The following is a 20017-nucleotide window of genomic DNA, read 5'->3' as shown; positions in this document are numbered from 1 at the left end:
TTCATTGCCAAGACGTATTTGTTCACATACAATTTTTCCTCTGCCTGGCAAGATTTTTTCCTATTGCGTATTTTGCCAACTGGCACTCTTCATAAAAAATGACGGTAAATCGACACCCTATTTTTGAAGGACTACCATTTGAAAAATAATCGGTTTGCTGGTTTGTGCTGTGGAGCCTCGCGTTGCAGACACAGTCTCTCTCTCTCTCGCACGCACGCACGCACGCACGCACGCACACACACACACACACACACACACACACACACACACACACACACACACACACACACACACACACACACACACACACACACACACACACACACACACACGGAAAACCCGATAAACTTCTCTCAATGCTCTTGTTTGACCACACCTCCTGAGCCACACAATATTTTTCATAAGCCACGCCCACTTTCCTACGCCACTCCCACTTTAAATAATAAATAATTGGAGGTGGTGTGTGGGTCGTGGAATCGTTTGCGTAAAAAAAAAAAAAAATTGGAGGTGGTGTGTGGGTCGTGGAATAGTTTTTGGTAAATAAATAAATAATTGAAGGTGGCGTGTGGGTCGTGGAATCGTTTACGGAAAATAAATAAATAATTGGAGGTGGCGTGTGGGTGGAAAATCGTTTTCAGTAAATAAATAAATAATTGATGGTGGTGTGTGGGTCGTGGAATCGTTTTCAGTAAATAAATAAGTAATTGAAAGTGGTGTGTGGATCGTGGAATCGTTTTCGGTAAATAAATAAATAATTGAAGGTGGTGTGTGGGTCGTGGAATCGTTTACGGGAAATAAATAAAGAATTGGAGGCAGAGTGTGGATCGTGGAATTGTTTTCGGTAAATAAATAAATAATTGAAGGTGGTGTGGGTCGTGGAATCTTTTTCGGTAAATAACTAAACATATTATTAGAAATCCACAAAGACAGAAATGCCGGTGATTCCATTTATTTTGGATCCTCTTCACTTTGGTCAATAACGTTTGGATCGAGGAGAGATCGAAGGTGGAACCACTGTGTAGTTCCTTAGAAACACTGTATACATACACACCTTAAATGACGGTAAATAGACACCCGATTTTTGAAGGACTACCTTTTGAAAAATAAACCCTCAATCAAAAATCGGCTCAAGTAAAATTTTCTAAACTCGTGCATGCCCGTAGGTGCGTGCCCGTAGGTGCGTGCCCGTAGGTGTGTGCCCGTAGGTGCAAACAAAACAAAACAAAAAAAACTTTCAAACCGCATGCCAGAAACAACCACACAGGCCGTTCCTTCGCTCTCACGTGCCCGTACGTGCGTGGCCGTACATGCAAAAAAACAACAACTTTCAAACCGCGTGCCAGAAACAACAAACACACAGGCCGTTCCTTCGCTCTCGTAAACGACGATTGGATTGGGGCATTGTGTTTAATAAAATCGAGAAAGTACAGAAATCGAGAAAGAAAGAATACAGTAAGTCGATAAATCAAGAAAAAAAAATCGAGAAAGAATACAGTAATCGTCACTGACTGGATTGGGGTATTGGGTTTAAGAAAATCGAGAAAGTACAGAAATCGAGAAAGTACCGAAATCGAGAAAGAAAGAACACAGTAAGTCGATAAATCAAGAAAAAAAAAAATCGAGAAAGAATACAGTAATCGTCACTGACTGGATTGGGGTATTGGGTTTAAGAAAATCGAGAAAGAAATCGAGAAAGTACCGAAATCGAGAAAGAAAGAATACAGTAAGTCGATAAATCAAGAAAAAAAATCGAGAAAGAATACAGTTATCGTCACTGACTGGATTGGGGTATTGGGTTTAAGAAAATCGAGAAAGAAATCGAGAAAGAAAAAATTGAGAAAGAATACAGTAATCGTCACTCTCCGGAAGTGAAGTCCTCACTGTCCGGAAGTTCGCATATGGCAGTTACGATTATTCGCAATTTATTCTTAATGGCCAATTATTCAATTAGCGCCAACGTATTTTGCCTTTTCCCAATGTCATCGCAAGGAAAAACACAAAGAGAAGAGGAAAGAGGAGAAAAAGAAAACGTGCAAAAAATAATTTACTTCCTGCTTCGGAGCATACCAGCTAACTCTGATGTTCCCCAAATTTATGCACCGTCTAATATGAAAACGATCATAACTTGGGGCATTGTGTTTATCTATAAATGCGCATAAGAAATCGAGAAATTATTAGAATACACGAAGTCATCACTCTCCGGAAGCCCGTACGTTGTAACCCGTAATGGGGAACGTGGCTGTGCTTCCCTTCACCATCGGCCACGCCCACGCAACAACGTGTCTTCCCATTGGTTTGGTAAATAAATGGCCATAACTTGCGAAGCACTTGTCCGATTAATATCAAACCTTGAAAAGGCACATCCTCAGGTCCCCAGCAATATACCTGGCAAGTTTCAATTAGATCGGACCAGAGGTTGTCGAGAAACAGAGGTCTCTCTCACACACACACACACACACACACACACACACACACACACACACACACACACACACACACACACACACACACACACACACTACTGGAATTATAGATAGATATCTCGAAGTGTTTAATTCCGAAGTCTCGTTTCTCTACATTCAAAATTGAAGGACAAGTATTGAAAATACTGTACGCGATTTTCGGCCGCTGCACAGCCACGGGTGGTTGCTCGGCAACGAAATTCAAACGCGCACATTCCCAACAAATACTGCACGTCTGCAAAGTTTCATCGAAATCAGTTCGCTGGTTCATGCTGTGGAGCCTCGCGTTGCACGCACGCACGCACGCACGCACGCACGCACGCACACGGAAAACCCGACAATAAGGGATATCGAGCACAAGCTGGTAGGCGACGAGGGATTCGCTTGGATCGAAGCGCTGGATACGATGCTTTTCATTCTGACTGATCCACCGACGAAGATTCATTGCTATGACGTATTGGTTCACATACAATTGTTCCTCTGCCAGGCAAGATTTTTCCTATTGCGTATTTTGCCAACTGGCACCTTCATAAAAAATGACACTAAATAGACACCCTATTTTTGAAGGACTACCATTTGAAAAATAATCGGTTTGTGGTTTGTGCTGTGGAGCCTCGCGTTGCAGACACACACAAACCACACCACACCACACCACACCACACACACACACACACACACACACACACACACACACACACACACACACACACACACACACACACACACGGAAAACCCAATAAACTTCTCTCAATGCTCTTGTTTGACCACACCTCCTGAGCCACACAATATTTTTCATAAGCCACGCCCACTTTCCGACGCCACTCCCACTTTAAATAACAGATAATTGGAGGTGGTGTGTGGGTCATGGAATCGTTTTCGGTAAATAAATAAATAATTGAAGGTGGTGTGTGGATCGTGGAATCGTTTACGGAAAATAAATAAATAATTGGAGGCGGAGTGTGGGTCGTGGAATTGTTAACGGTACATAAATATATAACTAAAGGTGGTGTGTGGGTCATGGAATCGTTTACAGTAAATAAATAAATAATTTGGTGTGTGGGTGGGGAATCGATTTCAGTAAATAAATAAATATTTAAAGGTGGTGTGTGGGTGGGGAATCTTTTTCGGAAAATAAATAAATAATTAAAGGTGGTGTGTGGGTCGTGGAATCGGTTACGGTAAGTAAGTAAATAAATAAATAAATAAGGTGGTGTGTGGGTCATGGAATCGTTTACAGTAAATAAATAAATAATTGGAGGCGGTGTGTGGGTCGTGGAATCGTTTTCGGGAAATAAATAAAGAATTGGAGATGGTGTGGGTGGGGAATCGCTTATGGTAAATAAATAAATAATTGGAGGCGGTGTGTGGGTCGTGGAATCGTTTACGGAAAATAAATAAATAATTGGAGGTTGTGTGTCAGGAGGAGAATCCGAAATAGTAAATAAATAAATAAAGAATTGGAGGTGGTGTGTGGGTAGTGGAATCATTTTCGATAAATAAATAAGTAATCGGTTTGCTGGTTTGTACTGTGGAGCCTTGCGTTGCAGACACACACACACACACACACACACACACACACACACACACACACACACACACACACACACACACACACACACACACACACACACACACGGAAAACCTGATAAACTTCTCTCAATGCTCTTGTTTGACCACAACTCCTGAGCCACACAATATTTTTCAAAAGCCACGCCCACTTTCCATAAGCCACCCCCACTTTCCGACACCACTCCCACTTTTCATCAACCACATCCACTTTCCCAAAGCTCCGCCCACTTTCCTAAGCCCCTCATAAAAAATGACGGTGAATAGACACCCGATTTTTGAAGGACTACCATTTGAAAAATAAAACCTCAATCAAAAATTGGCTCAAGTAAAATTTTCTAAATATCTCGAAGTGTTTCATTCCGAAGTCTCGTTTCTCTACATTCAAAACTGAAGGACAAGTATTGAAAATACTGTACGCGGTTTTTATGGCCGCTGCACAGCCACGGGTGGTTGCTCGGCAACGAAATTCAAACGCGCACATTCCCAACAAATACTGCACATGTCGGCAAAGTTTCATCAAAATAGGTTTGCTGGTTCATGCTGTGGAGCCTCGCGTTGCAGACAGACACAGACACAGACACAGACACAGACACAGACACACGGAAAACCCGACAATAAGGGATATTTTGCACAAGCCGCTAGGATCGAAGCGCTGGATACGATGCTTTTCATTCTGACTGATCCACCGACGAATATTCATTGCCAAGACGTATTTGTTCACATATAATTGTTCCTCTGCCTGGCAAGATTTTTTCCTGTTGCGTACTTTGCCAACTGGAACTCCTCATAAAAAATGATGGTGAATAGACACCCTATTTTTGAAGGACGACCATTTGAAAAATAATCGGTTTGCTGGTTTGTGCTGTGGAGCCTCACGTTGCAGAAACACACACACACACACACACACACACACACACACACACACACACACACACACACACACACACACACACATACACAACCCGATAAACTTCTCTCAATGATGTGTTTGACCACACCTCCTGAGCCACGCAATATTTTTCATTAGCCACGACCACTTTCCAACGCCACTCCCACTTTAAATAATAAATAATTAGAGGTGGTGTGTGGGTCGTGGAAAAGTTTTCGGGAAAGAAATAAATAATTGAAGGTGGTGTGTGGGTCGTGGAATCGTTTTCAGTAAATAAATAAATAATTGAAGGTGGTGTGTGGATCGTGGAATCGTTTTCGGTAAATAAATAAATAATTGAAGGTGGTGTGTGGGTCGCGGAATCGTTTACGGGAAATAAATAAAGAATTGGAGGCGGAGTGTGGATCGTTGAATTGTTTTCGGTAAATAAATAAATAATTGAAGGTGGTGTGGGTCGTGGAATCGTTTTCGGTAAATAAATAAACATATTATGAGAAATCCACAAAGACAGAAATGCCAGTGATTCCATTTATTTTGGATCCTCTTCACTTTGGTCAATAAGATTTGGATCGAGGAGAGATCGAAGGTGGAACGACGGTGTAGTTCCTTGCAAACACTGCATACATACACACCTTAAATGACGATAAATAGACACCCAATTTTTGAAGGACTACCATTTCAAAAATAAAACCTCAATCAAAAATCGGCTTGAGTAAAATTTTCTAAATATCTCGAAGTGTTTAATTCCGAAGTCTCGTTTCTCTGCATTCAAAACTGAAGAACAAGTATTGAAAATACTGTACGCGGTTTTTCGGCCGCCACACAGCAACAGGTGGTTGCTCGGCAACCAAATTCAAACTCGCACATTCCCAGTATATATTCCACCTGTTGGCAAAGTTTCATCGAAATCGGTCCACTGGTTCGTGCTGTGGAGCCTCGCGTTGCAGAGACACACACACACACACACACACACACACACACACACACACACACACACACACACACACACACACACACACACACACACACACACACACACACACACACACACACACACACACACACACACAGAAAACCCGACAATAAGGGATATGTAATATCTCGCGAATCCAACAATTGGAGGTGGTATGTGGGTGGGGAATCGTTTTCGGAAAATAAATAATTGGAGGCGGAGTGTGGGTCGTGGAATCATTTTTGGTAAATAAATAAATAATTGGAGGTGGTGTGTCTGGAGGGAATCCGAAATGGTAAATAAATAAATAAATAATTGCATGTGGTGTGTGGGTGGTGGAATCATTTTCGGTAAATAAATAAATAATCGGTTTGCTGGTTTGTGCTGTGGAGCCTCGCATTGCAGACAGACACACACACACACACACACACACACACACACACACACACAAACTTCTCTCAATGCTCTTGTTTGACCAGACCTCCTGATCCACACAATATTTTTCATAAGCCACACCCACTTTCCATAAGCCACACCCACTTTCCTACACCACTCCCACTTCTCATCAACCACATCCACTTTCCCTAAGCTCCGCCCACTTTCTTCAGCCCCTCATAAAAAATGACGGTGAATAGACACCCGATTTTTGAAGGACTACCATTTGAAAAATAAAACCTCAATCAAAAATCGGCTCGAGTAAAATTTTCTAAATATCTCGAAGTGTTTCATTCCGAAGTCTCGCTTCTCTACATTCCAAACTGAAGGACAAGTATTGAAAATACTGTACGCGGTTTTTCGGCCGCTGCACAGCTACGGGTGGATGCTCGGCAACGAAATTCAAACGCACACATTCCCAACAAATACTGCACATGTCGGCAAAGTTTCATCAAAACCGGTTTGCTGTTTCGTGCTGTGGAGCCTCACGTTGCAGACACAGACACACACACACACACACACACACACACACACACACACACACACACACACACACACACACACGCACACGGAAAACCCGACAATAAGGGATATCTTGCACAAGCCGGTAGGCGACGAGGGATTCGCTAGGATCGAAGCGCTGGATACGATGCTTTTCATTCTGAATGATCCACCGACGAAGATTCATTGCCAAGACATATTGGTTCACATACAATTGTTCCTCTGCCTGGTAAGATTTTTTTCCTATTGCGTATTTTGCCAACTGGCACTCCTCATAAAAAATGACGGTAAATAGACACCCTATTTTTGAAGGACTACCATTTGAAAAATAATCGGTTTGCTGGTTTGTGCTGTGGAGCCTCACGTTGCAGAGCCACACACACACACACACACACGAACACACACACACACACACACACACACACACACACACACACACACACACACACACACACACACACACACACACGGAAAACCCGATAAACTTCTCTCAATGCTCTTGTTTGACCACACCTCCTGAGCCACACAATATTTTTCATAAGCCACGCCCACTTTCCGACACCACTCCCACTTTAAATAATAGGGGGTGGTGTGTGGGTTGTGGAATCGTTTTCGTCAAAAAATAAATAATTGGAGGTGGTGTGTGGTTCGTGGAATCGTTTTCGGGAAATAAATAAATAATTGAAGGTGGTGTGTGGGTTGTGGAATCGTTTACAGAAAAAAAATAAATAATTGGAGGTGGTGTGTGGGTTGTGGAATCGTTTTCGGTAAATAAATAATTGGAGGTGGTGTGTGGGTGGGGAATCATTTTCGGTAAATAAATAAATAATTGAAGGTGGTGTGTGGGTCGTGGAATTGTTTTCGGTAAATAAATAAATAATTGAAGGTGGTGTGGGTCGTGGAATCGTTTTCGGTAAATAAATAAACATATTATTAGAAATCCACAAAGAAAGAAATGCCGGTGATTCCATTTATTTTGGATCCTCTTCACTTTGGTCAATAACGTTTGGATCGAGGAGAGATCGAAGGTGGAACCACTGTGTTGTTCCTTACAAACACTGTATACACACCTTAAATGACTGCAAATAGACACCCGATTTTTGAAGGACTACCATTTGAAAAATAAAACCTCAATCAAAAATCGGCTCGAGTAAAATTTTCTAAATATCTCGAAGTGTTTAATTCCGAAGTCTCGTTTCTCTACATTCAAAACTGAAGGACAATATTGAAAATACTATATGCGTTTTTTCGGCCGCTGAACAGCAACGGGTGGTTGCTCGGTAACGAAATTCAAACGCGTACATTCCAGGTATATATTCCACCTGTTGGCAAAGTTTCATCAAAATCGGTTCGCTGGTTCTTGCTGTGGAGCCTTGCGTTGCAGAGACACACACACACACACACACACACACACACACACACACACACACACACACACACACACACACACACACACACACACACACACACACACACACACACACACACACACACACACACACACACGGAAAACCTGACAATAAGGGATATCTAGCATATATAGCGAATCCAATAAAGCATCGTCAACAGAGGAGCTGAATACGCGAAAATAAAAGCACCGATGTCAAAAGGACCACTCAAGAGCAGTTTGTAATTTCTCCACCTTGGTGAGAGAGTGTTTTACATGCTGTATAATGTTTTCAATGAAGGGGAGTGGTTTGCTTGGGTACAGGGAGAGAGGAATCAAGGACTTTAATCCTTTTCACAAAGATAAAGTTAAGGCAGTCAGCCTCAGCAGGATCAGTATCGATCATGAGCCCATCCTTCAACAGCAAAGAAGGGGTGACGAGCATGTCCCAGACAGACAGGACAGGTTTCCAAGAAAGAAAGGGAAAATTGAATTCTGTAAATTTCCTCACCACGTGAAACACTAACAGAAATGAGATGTTGGGCAAGAGAGCCTGAAGAGTGAAGGTACATGAACTAATGAAGGAGATAAAGTTTATGGACACTGTCCTTGGCACTGTCTATGTCTAGAAATGAAGAGTTACTGGCCCAGTCTGTGGGAAAGGTGACGACTGCAGACTAGTTCAATCCGATTGGTTAAACTACATTCAAGTTATAAAAATCAACAGTTATGAAAAACACCACTCACCCAACGGAGGGAAGAGCTGCTTCCACTGGTTCTGGTGGCCGTTGCCATGATGTCCATAAAGACTTTGACAACATCCGACATCTTTTTCTTCAAAACAGGCACTGGAACTCTGCATCATGAAACAAAAGTTAGCAACACGTCTTCACAGATTAATATTCGGGTCACAAGAACAGTTCTTCAAGAAACAAAAATGCTACTTACCTCTTGATGACTAGATTAAGTAGGAATGCAACTGCTGCACGAGATTCCTCCTTCTCTACAGTCTCCAACGCAGTCATCTGCAGAACGTCAAAATAAAGTGTTCAGAAATTCTGGTTTGGATCTAAAAGAGAAATTCTGTTCGAGTTTTCAAGTCAAAACTTGAAAAAGTAGAAGTAGAAGAATAAGAAAAAAAGAAGAAGAAGCAGAAGAAGAAGTAGAATGAGAATAAGAATAAGAAGTAGACGAGTAGAAGAAGAATAAGGATTCCAAGAAGAATAAGTAGAAGAAGAATCAGAAGAATAATAATAATAATAATAAGTAGTAGAAGACAAAATGGAGGAAAGGAATATGAACTGATGAAGACCAATGAAAAAAAAAGTTTCACAAGCATGTTACAATTGTTACTCACAAGAGCAGCAAAGTATTCAGTCTCAGTTTCCTGTCCATGACGTGATCTGATCACCTCTGTGATCGCCGCCAAAACAGCACAGATCTAGAATATGAATGCAAACAATCACTTATAAGCCAATTATTGACAACATCAAGCCACGTCCCCCACCATAAGACGTGCAAGGGCACAGTGAATAAAGGCTGCACTTGTAAGTTGTTTCAAGCAAAGTAATTCACATGATAGTTAACTTGTGTTTGGGTAAAATACCTTGTAAATGACATTTTTCTCCAAAAAAATAACGGTTGTATTTGAACAGCAACACGAGATTTAATTTTACTCTGCAAAGATGTGATTTTTTTCATTCATTTTGAGATGTGGAAACACTTTGCACTCAGTGCCTATTTGGCAATTCACAAGCCAGAGATCCTTTCACCCTGGTCCATGAGTGTTGGGATGAGTTGGAGGGTGTTGGGGTGTGGCATGTTGAGGACACGTGGTAGGACACTGCTTTAGCCTCGAGTCTTTCACCAAAATACCATAATAAACAAGTACGGCACTCGGTTGCGTGCATATTCTTGCCTTGTATGCTCATTCTGAACAAAAATACCATTGTTAACTGAACATGCTAACATTACGGGCCCACCGCTATTATAGACCATTTACTCCTATTATTTATGCACCCTATTACGTCAAATACAATGTCATTATCGATAGCTGTAATGTTTATTGATTATTCGGATATTTAACAACCACTTTCATGCACATTAAGGCTAAATTGCATCAATCAAGATGAATATGAAAAAAAAAAGAATTCAAATTATACTCTCCATAGCTTGTCGATCATATGTATGAAGTTTTGCATTGATCTGTTAGGCGGTTCTGGAGAATAGATTTTTTTATGTTATTATTTTTAAGGCAATATGGGCACCAGACCATGCATGAGACCAATGACGTCATTCTGTTCAAATTTTCAAACTAGGAAGGCCAGTCAATAAGTAACCTTAAAATGGCAATTATTATAAATTAGAGAATGTAATGTGTGTAGTTGTAGATGACATATGTTATATCTATGGGTAAAAGTCCTGTTGTTCCTATTTTAGATTTGGCAACTTTGAGCATATGACGTCAGTAGAGTAGTTCCAATATGGCGGCTCCCTTTGAAGCATACACCAGGGAGGAGCAACGTTCTGTCATCCATTTATTGGGTGAGTCAGGGTGTGAATCCCATTGAAATCCATCGCAGAATGAAAATGCAATATGGTGACGCATGTATATCCCTGCAGCAGGTGTACGACTGGGACAGGAAGTTTAAAAGTGGAGTGTCCAGTGCGGCAGACGCTACTTGCTCGGGCCGGCCTCACACAGCCGGCACACCAGAAATGGTTGCAGGAGTTGAGCATGTGCCAAGGGATACCGTCACTTTACAATGGATGAAGTGGTCTCCAAATTGAACATTAGCCATGGTTCAGCACAACAAATCATTCACAATGTGCTGGGGTTCCGCAATTTATCTGCAAGGTGGGTGCTAGACAACTTACACCGGAACTGAAAGAACGGCTGCGATGTTATGAAACAGAAAGCGACGCTTTCTTCAACGTATAGTGACTGGGGATGAAAGCTGTGTCCACTACTTTCAGCCAGAAACAAAGAGGGTAAGCAAAGAGTGGCGTTATTCAACTTCACTGAAGCCCAAAAAATTCCGCACACAACCATCGACTGGAAAAGTGATGCTGACGCTCTTCTAGGATAGCCGAGGCCCACTTGTAGAGCACTACATGCCCAGAAGGACCACAGTCATCAGTGCATCATACTGCGACCTCCTTAAAAATCATCTAAAACCAGCAATCACATCAAAATGTCGTAGACTGCTCACCGCCGGTGTTTTGCTGCAGCATGACAATGCTTGGATCCATACTGCCCTCGTTACAGCTGCAACAATCGAGGACATGCATTTTGAGTATCTTCCTCATCACCCTACTCGCCAAACCTCGCTCCTTCGGATTACCACATATTTGGACCACTTAAAGAGGTGCTTGGTGGAACCACTTTCCGATCCGACGAAGAGGTCCAAGAGGACAAAGTATGCCGACACAAGCAGCCAAAAGTTTGCTTTTTTTCGAGGAATCCAGGCCTCAATAAAGCACTGGAAAAATGCAATGAACGCAATGGAGATTATGTTGAAAAATAACAGTTGTTAAAAAAAGGAAAAATAAACAATTTGTGAAAAACATTTTAAGGTTACTTCATGACTGACCCTCGTACATTCCCGATAGCTCGTCAATCGTGCATGTATAGTTTTGCATCACTCAATTAAGCGGTTCAAGAGGAGAATTGTTTTTTTAGGTTATAATTAAATCCAACAACGCTATCAAACCACGTGACCAATTACATTTTAGCCATCACTCTTGTATCCCCATGGGTAATCGTGTTACGGATTTGGAAGCCTTTTGAACACAGACAGTCAGCAGCCCCCACAGTTCAGTTATTTCGATAAGTATGTGTTTATAGTTATGGTCCCGTTCCTTATATCTAATGGGAATTTCATGTGTGTGCTGCGGGTTTATTTTTAGGTTAGGTTTTTTTTTTTTACAACAATAACAGCGGCACCGTCCCTCACTCAAACCCGGTCGCCATTGCACACGCGTTTCTGGCTGCGGACGTGGGTGGGACCCCTCGCTCCAGAGCCGACTCCGCCCACGATGGCAAGGGCGCGCCCTTCGTCCAATCAGGAGGATCATCGCCTCAGAGCCGACTCCACCCACGAGGGCAAGGGCACACCCTTCGTCCAATCAGGAGGCTCATCGCCTCAGATTGAGACTCCGCTCAGAAAGGCAGGGGCGTGCCCCTTGTCCAATCACGCACAGAGGGCGACTTTCCCACGACACCCCGGCCAATGAGGGTTGAGATTTCCACAGAGGGCGACTTTCCCACGACACCCCGGCCAATGAGGATTGAGATTGCCACAGAGGGCGACTTTCCCACGATACCCCAGCCAATGAGGGTTGAGATTGCCACAGAGGGCGACTTTCCCACGACACGCCGGCCAATGAGGGTTGAGATTTCCACAGAGGGCGACTTTCCCACGACACCCCGGCCAATGAGGATTGAGATTGCCACAGAGGGCGACTTTCCCACGATACCCCAGCCAATGAGGGTTGAGATGCCTCAGATGGCGATTTTCGCACCCCGCACAAGAAATGAATAAAGGAATGCCAGGCTCTGGAGCGCTGGTCTTGGGGGTCGCGGGTCTTGGTGCTGGCTGGTTCGTGTGGTCCTGGGTAATCGTCGTCTCTGGTCTTCTCCTTGGTCTTGGTTCGTTGGTGCGTGGCTGGTTGGAGAGCACGGTCCCTGGTGCTTGGTGCGATGACGAAGGTGTGGGTTTGAGTTCCCCCCCCCCCGAACCAGCTCGTCTTGACCAGACCGCACGAGGCGGAAAGGTGCCCAACCAGCCCCATTTCTTTTGGGTGTGTGTGTGTGTGTGGTGTGTCGGTGGCGCCCGTCCTGTAAGTAGAAACTCTTAAGTGCTTGTGTTCATTGTAAATTGCATTTCTGATAATCGGTTTAACTCTGCTCTTTTTGTGCTCCCCTGCCCCATTATAAATAAACCCCACAATTGTTCAATGTACCAGCTCGTTTTCTGTCACTTTCTTTCATTGGTTTAGCACAGTGCGTATTGGGAATTAGGGAGGCCTTGTGGCTGTAAGTTGTCGTTTGGACCGACGGACTTTGGTAATTCCGCTCGGTTACACCGGACTGAGGTCGCTAGAGTGACCTGGCTCGACAGAGTCCGTTGAGTGTGTGACTTCCCCGGTAATTTGACGACGTGGGTATTTTGGTATATTGAAATTTGGCTATGAACCCTACCCCCACGCCATCAGAGAATTGGCGAGCACGGTCTGTAAGAGACCCATGACCTTCGGAGTTGTCCGAAGGTTACAACCTGCAATTCCGGGTATTCGGTGGGAGACGGCTCTACTGCTCCACCTGGCCACCGAACCCGGCACCCCAACAAACCAATTACATTTTAGTCATCACTCTTGTATCCCCATGGGTAATCGTTGATATACTTAACATTTTGCATACATTGATTCAGAGGTTTGAAAGAAGATGTTTTTAAAGGTTTTAGCGTAAATCCAATGTGGCTACCAAACCATGTGTCCTTTAATGTTGAAATTTTAAACCTATATTCCCGGTGGCTAGTCAATCATATGTATAACATTTTGTATCGATCTGTTATGTGATTCGGGAGAAGGTATTTTTTAATGTTTTTATTTTCAATCCAATAATCGCCACCAGACCACGTGACCGATGATGTCACAAGTTAAATTATTCACGCACATCATATCATACTCACATCAGATATCAGATATATAGTGTTTCAGATAAGGATTTTAATTCAACTAATTATGGCTGGAATACCACTTCACTGATGATGTCATCATTATTACCCTATATACCTCATTGGGGGTTGATGACAGATGCCAAGTTTCAATTTTTTTCGTTGAGTGGTTTTGGAGATGTCCAGATTTTTTTCCTTGAAATAATCCAATATGGCTGCCATATCATGTGACCTATGACATCAAAGTTATCAATAAATATTCTCAGTGGGGAGTCCTTCCTATGTTTAAAGTTTCAATCGATCGGACAAGCAGTTGCAGAGAAAAAAAAATTAAAGCAAAAATATAGACGTGGACACACAGACAGACAGAAAAACAGACACACATAAACACACAGAAAGGGGTATTACAATAGTTTTGCAACCCCTTTGAGGCGAGACTAATTAGGTTCTCAACACCATATGCCGGTCTGGAACACAAGACGATAGACTCCATCGGGTACAAAACTGAACTACATCAATTTTCTCATCAACGTTGCAGTTTAGTGGTGATCCGGTCTCTGAAGCATCGGGATTGTTGGTTAATGGTGATGTGAAACACACAATTTGGCAAATAAAGAAGAGCAAAATAAGAAAGAAGCCGACATAGCATGATACTTGCGAAATACATAAAAATCAATTTGACCTTAAAAAAGAAAAGTAATAATAACTAGAACTGCCACTTTATAACTGCTGGCAGTGATGACCGGGTACCCATACGTCCGGCTTCAATACAAATACCACCAAATGAGGACCAATGCATTTCTCTATGACGCAGGATTCACAAGTTATAGACCGAGAAACAGGCCACGTTCCATCAATTTATTTTGCACACAGTTAGCCCTTTTTCCTGGGGACATTGTCCGTATCAATTGAATTGCTATTCCTGTACCCTCAAATGCATGCAGGTGCAGCCAAGTGAGCCTTCTGGAAAATAAAAAAAATTCTAAAAGTTCTCAGATTCAAATAATTAAATAATTCTGGCTGCCAAACCAAGTGCTAGATCGGGTTGAAATTTTAAACCTATGTTTCACATGTTGGCTCGATTATAATTTTGAAGTTTCACATATATTGATGCAGCGGTTCCAGAGTAAATATTACTTAATATTTTTCCTTCAATCCAATATGGCTGCCAAACAATGTGTCGTACATCAAAAGGAGGGGAGAACTTTTTGTTCATCATGGAGAGGCGGTCAAGCATGTAAAGTTTCGCCTCAATCTGTTCAGCCGTTTCAGAGAAGAAAACTTTTAGAGTTATTAATTTTCAATCCAATATGGCTGCCGTACCACGTCGCCTATTACATCATAAATTTAAGTTCTCCCTCTAATGTGGTCGTGGATCATGCTTGTTAAGTTTCGTGTTGATCGGACAAGGTGTTTTTATATCCAAGATGGCCACCAAACCAAGTCACTTGTGACATCATAATTTTTACCATGTATGCAGACATGGTGGTCGATGATAGTTGCAAATTTTCGCTTCGATAGGTTAAGTAGTTCCAGAGAAAACTTTATTTCGTATTTTTCTTCAATCCAATATGGCTGCCAAACCATGTGACCTATCAATAAGAAATTAACAAACATATCCAGTTGCATTGGAGAATATGTGTGTGAAGTTTCCCCTTGATCTGATCAGCCGTTCTGAAGATGCTTGAAGGTTTTAGGGTAAATTCAATATGGCCACCAAACCATGTGACATATCACTTAGAAATTAACAAACTTGTGAAAGGATGCCTTGGGGAAAGTGTGTGTGAAGTTTTGCCTCAATCTGTCCAGCCGTTCCGGAGAAGAATATATTTAAAGTTGTTGAATTTTCAATCCAATATGGCTGACCATGTGACCTATGACATCATAAATTTATATTCTGCCTCAAAGGCGATAGAGGAACATGTGTGTGAAGTTTCGTGTGAATCGGGTGAGGTTCATTTTTTTCAACCAAGATGGCCACCAACCATGCGCCTTGTGATGTCATAATTTTTACCGTGTATGTAGCCATGCCGCTAGATGATAGTTGCACAGTTTCACTATGATAGGTAAAGTGGTTCCAGAGAAAACATTATTTAATATATTCTTAAATCCAACATGGCTGCCAAACCATGTGACCGATCAATTATAATTAATTAACAAACGTATATTCCCTACCCAAGTAGAATGTATTTGTGAAGTTTCCCCTTGATCTGACCAACCGTTCTGGAGAAGATAATGTCTGAAGGTTTAAGGGTAAATTCAATATGGCCACCAAACCATGTGATCTATCAATAAGAAATTAACAAACTTATAAAAGGATTTCATGTGGAATGTGTGTGTAAAGGTTTGCCTCAATCTGTCCAGTCGTTCTGGAGAAGAAGATTTAAAAAAACAAAAACAAATTGCAAAACAAGATGACTGCAAAACATCTTATCTGCAATTGATGACTGCAATTGCAAAACAAACAAGTCACCGATGACGTCAATTTTTTCTATGGTGAATTATTGTGCAGATGACGCTCAAGAAATTTCAGATTTTTCCCATGCAGGTTCTACTTGACGAATTTTCACCGGGACACCACTTCACTGATGACGTCACGAAAAATCACACGCGTTCCCCATGGGGAGTTCATTAAAATGTATGAAGCGTAAAAAAATTCCATTGCGAGGTTTCAGAGATACAGAGGTCCAAAGTTTTTTGTTTTTTTTCAAGATGGAACCCATACCACGTGACCTATGACATCATAATTATAAATTAAATACGCTATCAAAGAAGAAACATACTATGGTGAAAATTTTGCGTCGATCGGACTTACCGTTCCCGAGAAAATGAATTTTAAAGTGAAAAAACCCGAAAATTGCCGGTGGAAAAAGAAATATAATAATAAGAAATAAACAGAAGAAAAACAATAGGTTACCCAGTCCATTGACTGGGTACCCTAATAATAGGACCACATACTGATGCTCACTTGGATCAGGAGCAAATCACTCAAACCCCTCGCAGCTCCCCTTACACCCTGATTTTTTTTTTAATGCCGTGAACAAACTTTGGTACATCACGGGTGATGAAGGTTGTGGTCAAGTTTCATCTAAATTGTGTGTACTTTCGGAGAAGAGAGCGAATATCTATTTTGGGGCGTCAATTCCTGTATTTGCCTCCATTCATTGTTCCCTCCATCATTACAAGTCTCCCAGTCCCTGCCTCTGAAAAGTATCCCCATAAGTATGATGCTGCCACCACCATGTTTTTAGGGATGGTGTTAGATGGGTGATGAGTTCGTTTTCCATCAGATGAAGCATTTTGAATTCAGGCCAAAGAGTTCAATTTTCCTCTCATCAAACCACAGAATCTTTTACCTCATGATCTCAGAGACTTTCACGTGCGTTTTTGCAAACTCCAGGCATGCTGTCAAGTGCCATATTCTCAGGAGTGGCTTCTGTTTGGTCGCTCTCCAGTAAAGTCTAGATTTGTGAAATGCTACAGACTCTGTTGTCCTTCAGGGAAGTTCTTCCATCTCAGCTAAGGAATGCTGTAGTTCTGTCAGTGGTCATTGGGTTCTTGGTCACCTCCCTGACCAAGGTCCTTCTTAACCAGTTGCTCAGTTTGCTCAGACGACCAGCTCTAGGAAAAGTCTGGGTAGTTCCATATGCTTTCCATTTCCTAATGATGGAGCTCACTGTGCTCTTGGAAACTTTCAACACTCTAGAAATTGTTTTATACTCTTCGCCACATCTATGACTCCTTACAATTCTCGGAGTTCTACAAACAGTTCCTTGGACTTCATGGGAGAGTTTCTGCTCTGACATGCACTGTCAACTGTGGGACCTTATATAGAAAGGTGTGTTTCTTTCTGAATCGTATCGAATCAATTGAATTGGCCACAGGTGGACTCCAATCAAGTTGTAGAGAAATCTTAAAGATGATCAAAGGAAATTGGATGCACCTGAGCTCATTTTGGTGTGTCATCGCAAAGGGGTTGAATATTTATTGATGGAAGACATTTCAGCTTTGAATTTTTAATGAATTTGTAGAAATTTCTAAAAAAAAAACGTTTTCACTTTGTCATGATGGGATATTTTGTGTAGATCGATTAAAAAAAAAAAATTATTTCAATTAAATGTAATCCACTTCAAATTGTGGCTGTAACACAACAAAAGGTGACAAAAGTCAAGGGGTGTGAATACTTTCTGAAAGTACTGCTTGTTGATATGTGTTCCTGTGTTGACATCCTGTAATCAATATGGATCCACAAGTCCAATTAGGAAATTAATATGCAGAAGTGAAATCACATACCTATCTGGAGTTTTGATTGTATTTTAATGCCCCTGACCAGCAAGTAGTGTGAAGAGACCAGGGCCTGACAAATATCATCAGGTGCTACTAGTCTAAAGCCAGTGGTCTGGACGTTTGCGCTATCTTAGCCTGGCAAAAGCACGAGCAACAGGTGTTGCAATTTCTCAGACTCTACAGGAGGGCAAGGTCAGAGAAACAGTTGTGAATCGCAAATATGTTCTGCATCTTTCCCCATCCAGACTGAAGAAATTGTGGGAATATATTGAATTTTTTTTTTAAGTTTATGAGAAACACACCATCCATCCATCCATCCATCCATTGGGACCATACTCTGTGCAGAGCGTTGGTGCTGCCACAGAAATAACCAAGCAGTCTCCTTGGTTATTGGGAACAATCCTGGATGGGTCTCCACTCCGACACAGGATGTCAGCAAGCTGGCACTCATTTTGCCGACCTCAGAAGGATGGCAGGCCGAGTTAACCCCACCTGGTATTAATTCAACAGCCGAGCAGGATTTGAACTCAGGATCGTGTGATCGCAAGCCCAGCATCCTATCCATTAAGCCAACACCAGGCATCAAACACACCATGTAAATTGGTTTAATTTCATAACCTAGACTGGTTTTGAATGGTTCCTGATGCACACATTATTATTGGATGAATCATGAGGTAAAAGGTACTCGTACACCCAAACATACCTCATGTTAAGTTGCGTACCACATGGAAGAGCAATGTGAAATTGACAGTGGGGAAGTGGGCCAACAATTGTGTCCAACCATGAAGGAGATAAACAAACAAGAAAGGAAAATAGTGACAGACACACAGAGACAGATGACGACACGACACGACATGATACAGAGCTTGGCAAGCAAAGTAAATTGTGGAAGAAAAAAATGTATTACTTTAGAATTGTGAGTCTGGTCAGTATTTATGTAAAAGGGTAGCTTTTATGGAGAATAATATATTTATGGCTGATAAAGTAGTTTTGTCACATCAGAAAATGTGATGATTGCACAATTGTTTGGTTTTAAATCCACACTAGTGATCTGCCAATAGAGTATATTGTAATGGCATTGAAACAATAACCATCCTTTTAAAAAGCTTTAACCAACACCTCCTTATGTGCAGCCGAGTTGCTTTTCCAGTAACGTTGCACACAGCCGAATGTGTCAAGCGTGCAGTCACTCAGTCCACTCAAAAAGGTTCCCTTGGAAGTCTCACTTTCCACACCACTGGCCACAGACTTGGTTGCAGCCTCAGTTTCCATGACCGGGGAGCGCTTTCCTTCCAGGTCATCGTGAAGTTTGAGTGAAGCCTCAGTGAGGTTGCTTTGTCCTGCAGAAAAGTAAAAAAGATCATCATGTGAACCCATCTCTCCAAACCACTCCAGAAATGCGTGTTCAAAAGGGGTATCCTTTCCCAAGGCAGAAACCAAGAACACTGAAAGATTACAAAAAAGAAGAAGTGCATTCCGAGATTCTAGCAAAGCACACACACTATGATGTCTGCATGATTGCAAACATGAAAAAAAAAAGAATAATTATTATTCAAGTTTGAAAGGGGGTGGGGGGTTGGGGGGGAGGATGTTGCATTTATTGCTTTTCCCAGTTTAAAAATAAAAGAGAGTTTTGCAAATTGTGTGTTTTTCAAAAGCAGATGGAACACCTACAAAGTTTTCAGGTTGCTCGATCAAGTGTAGTGCAAGTGAGATTGTGAGTACATAATGTCCAGAGGCAAATACGCACACACGCACACGCACACGCACAATCAAAAATGGACTGGGGTTAAGGGGTTAAGGGGTTAATTAGTTGTATTATATTTCGTCTGTTTTGAATAGATGTATTATAAACCC

At 41.9% G+C, this 20017-nt stretch overlaps 1 protein-coding gene across 1 annotated transcript in view; it reads right to left on the bottom strand.

Annotated features, from left to right (window-relative positions):
- RRP12 (ribosomal RNA processing 12 homolog) overlaps positions 1–20017 on the bottom strand; it is a 94939-nt gene that overhangs the window by 61532 nt on the left and 13390 nt on the right. The window contains exons 2-5 of the mRNA XM_085897968.1: positions 19280–19500; positions 9553–9636; positions 9144–9220; positions 8943–9051 (exon numbers count right to left, since the gene is read on the bottom strand). Coding sequence (XP_085754094.1) covers positions 8943–9051; positions 9144–9220; positions 9553–9636; positions 19280–19500 — 491 coding nt within the window. The remainder of the gene's footprint in view (positions 1–8942; positions 9052–9143; positions 9221–9552; positions 9637–19279; positions 19501–20017) is intronic.

Source organism: Eptatretus burgeri, chromosome 10 (assembly GCF_056783735.1).
Source record: "Eptatretus burgeri isolate ZD-2024b chromosome 10, Ebu_testis_v1, whole genome shotgun sequence".
Classification (NCBI taxonomy): domain Eukaryota; kingdom Metazoa; phylum Chordata; class Myxini; order Myxiniformes; family Myxinidae; genus Eptatretus; species Eptatretus burgeri.
Note: the sequence above shows the minus strand (reverse complement) of the source record. Positions and strands in the feature narration are given on the sequence as shown.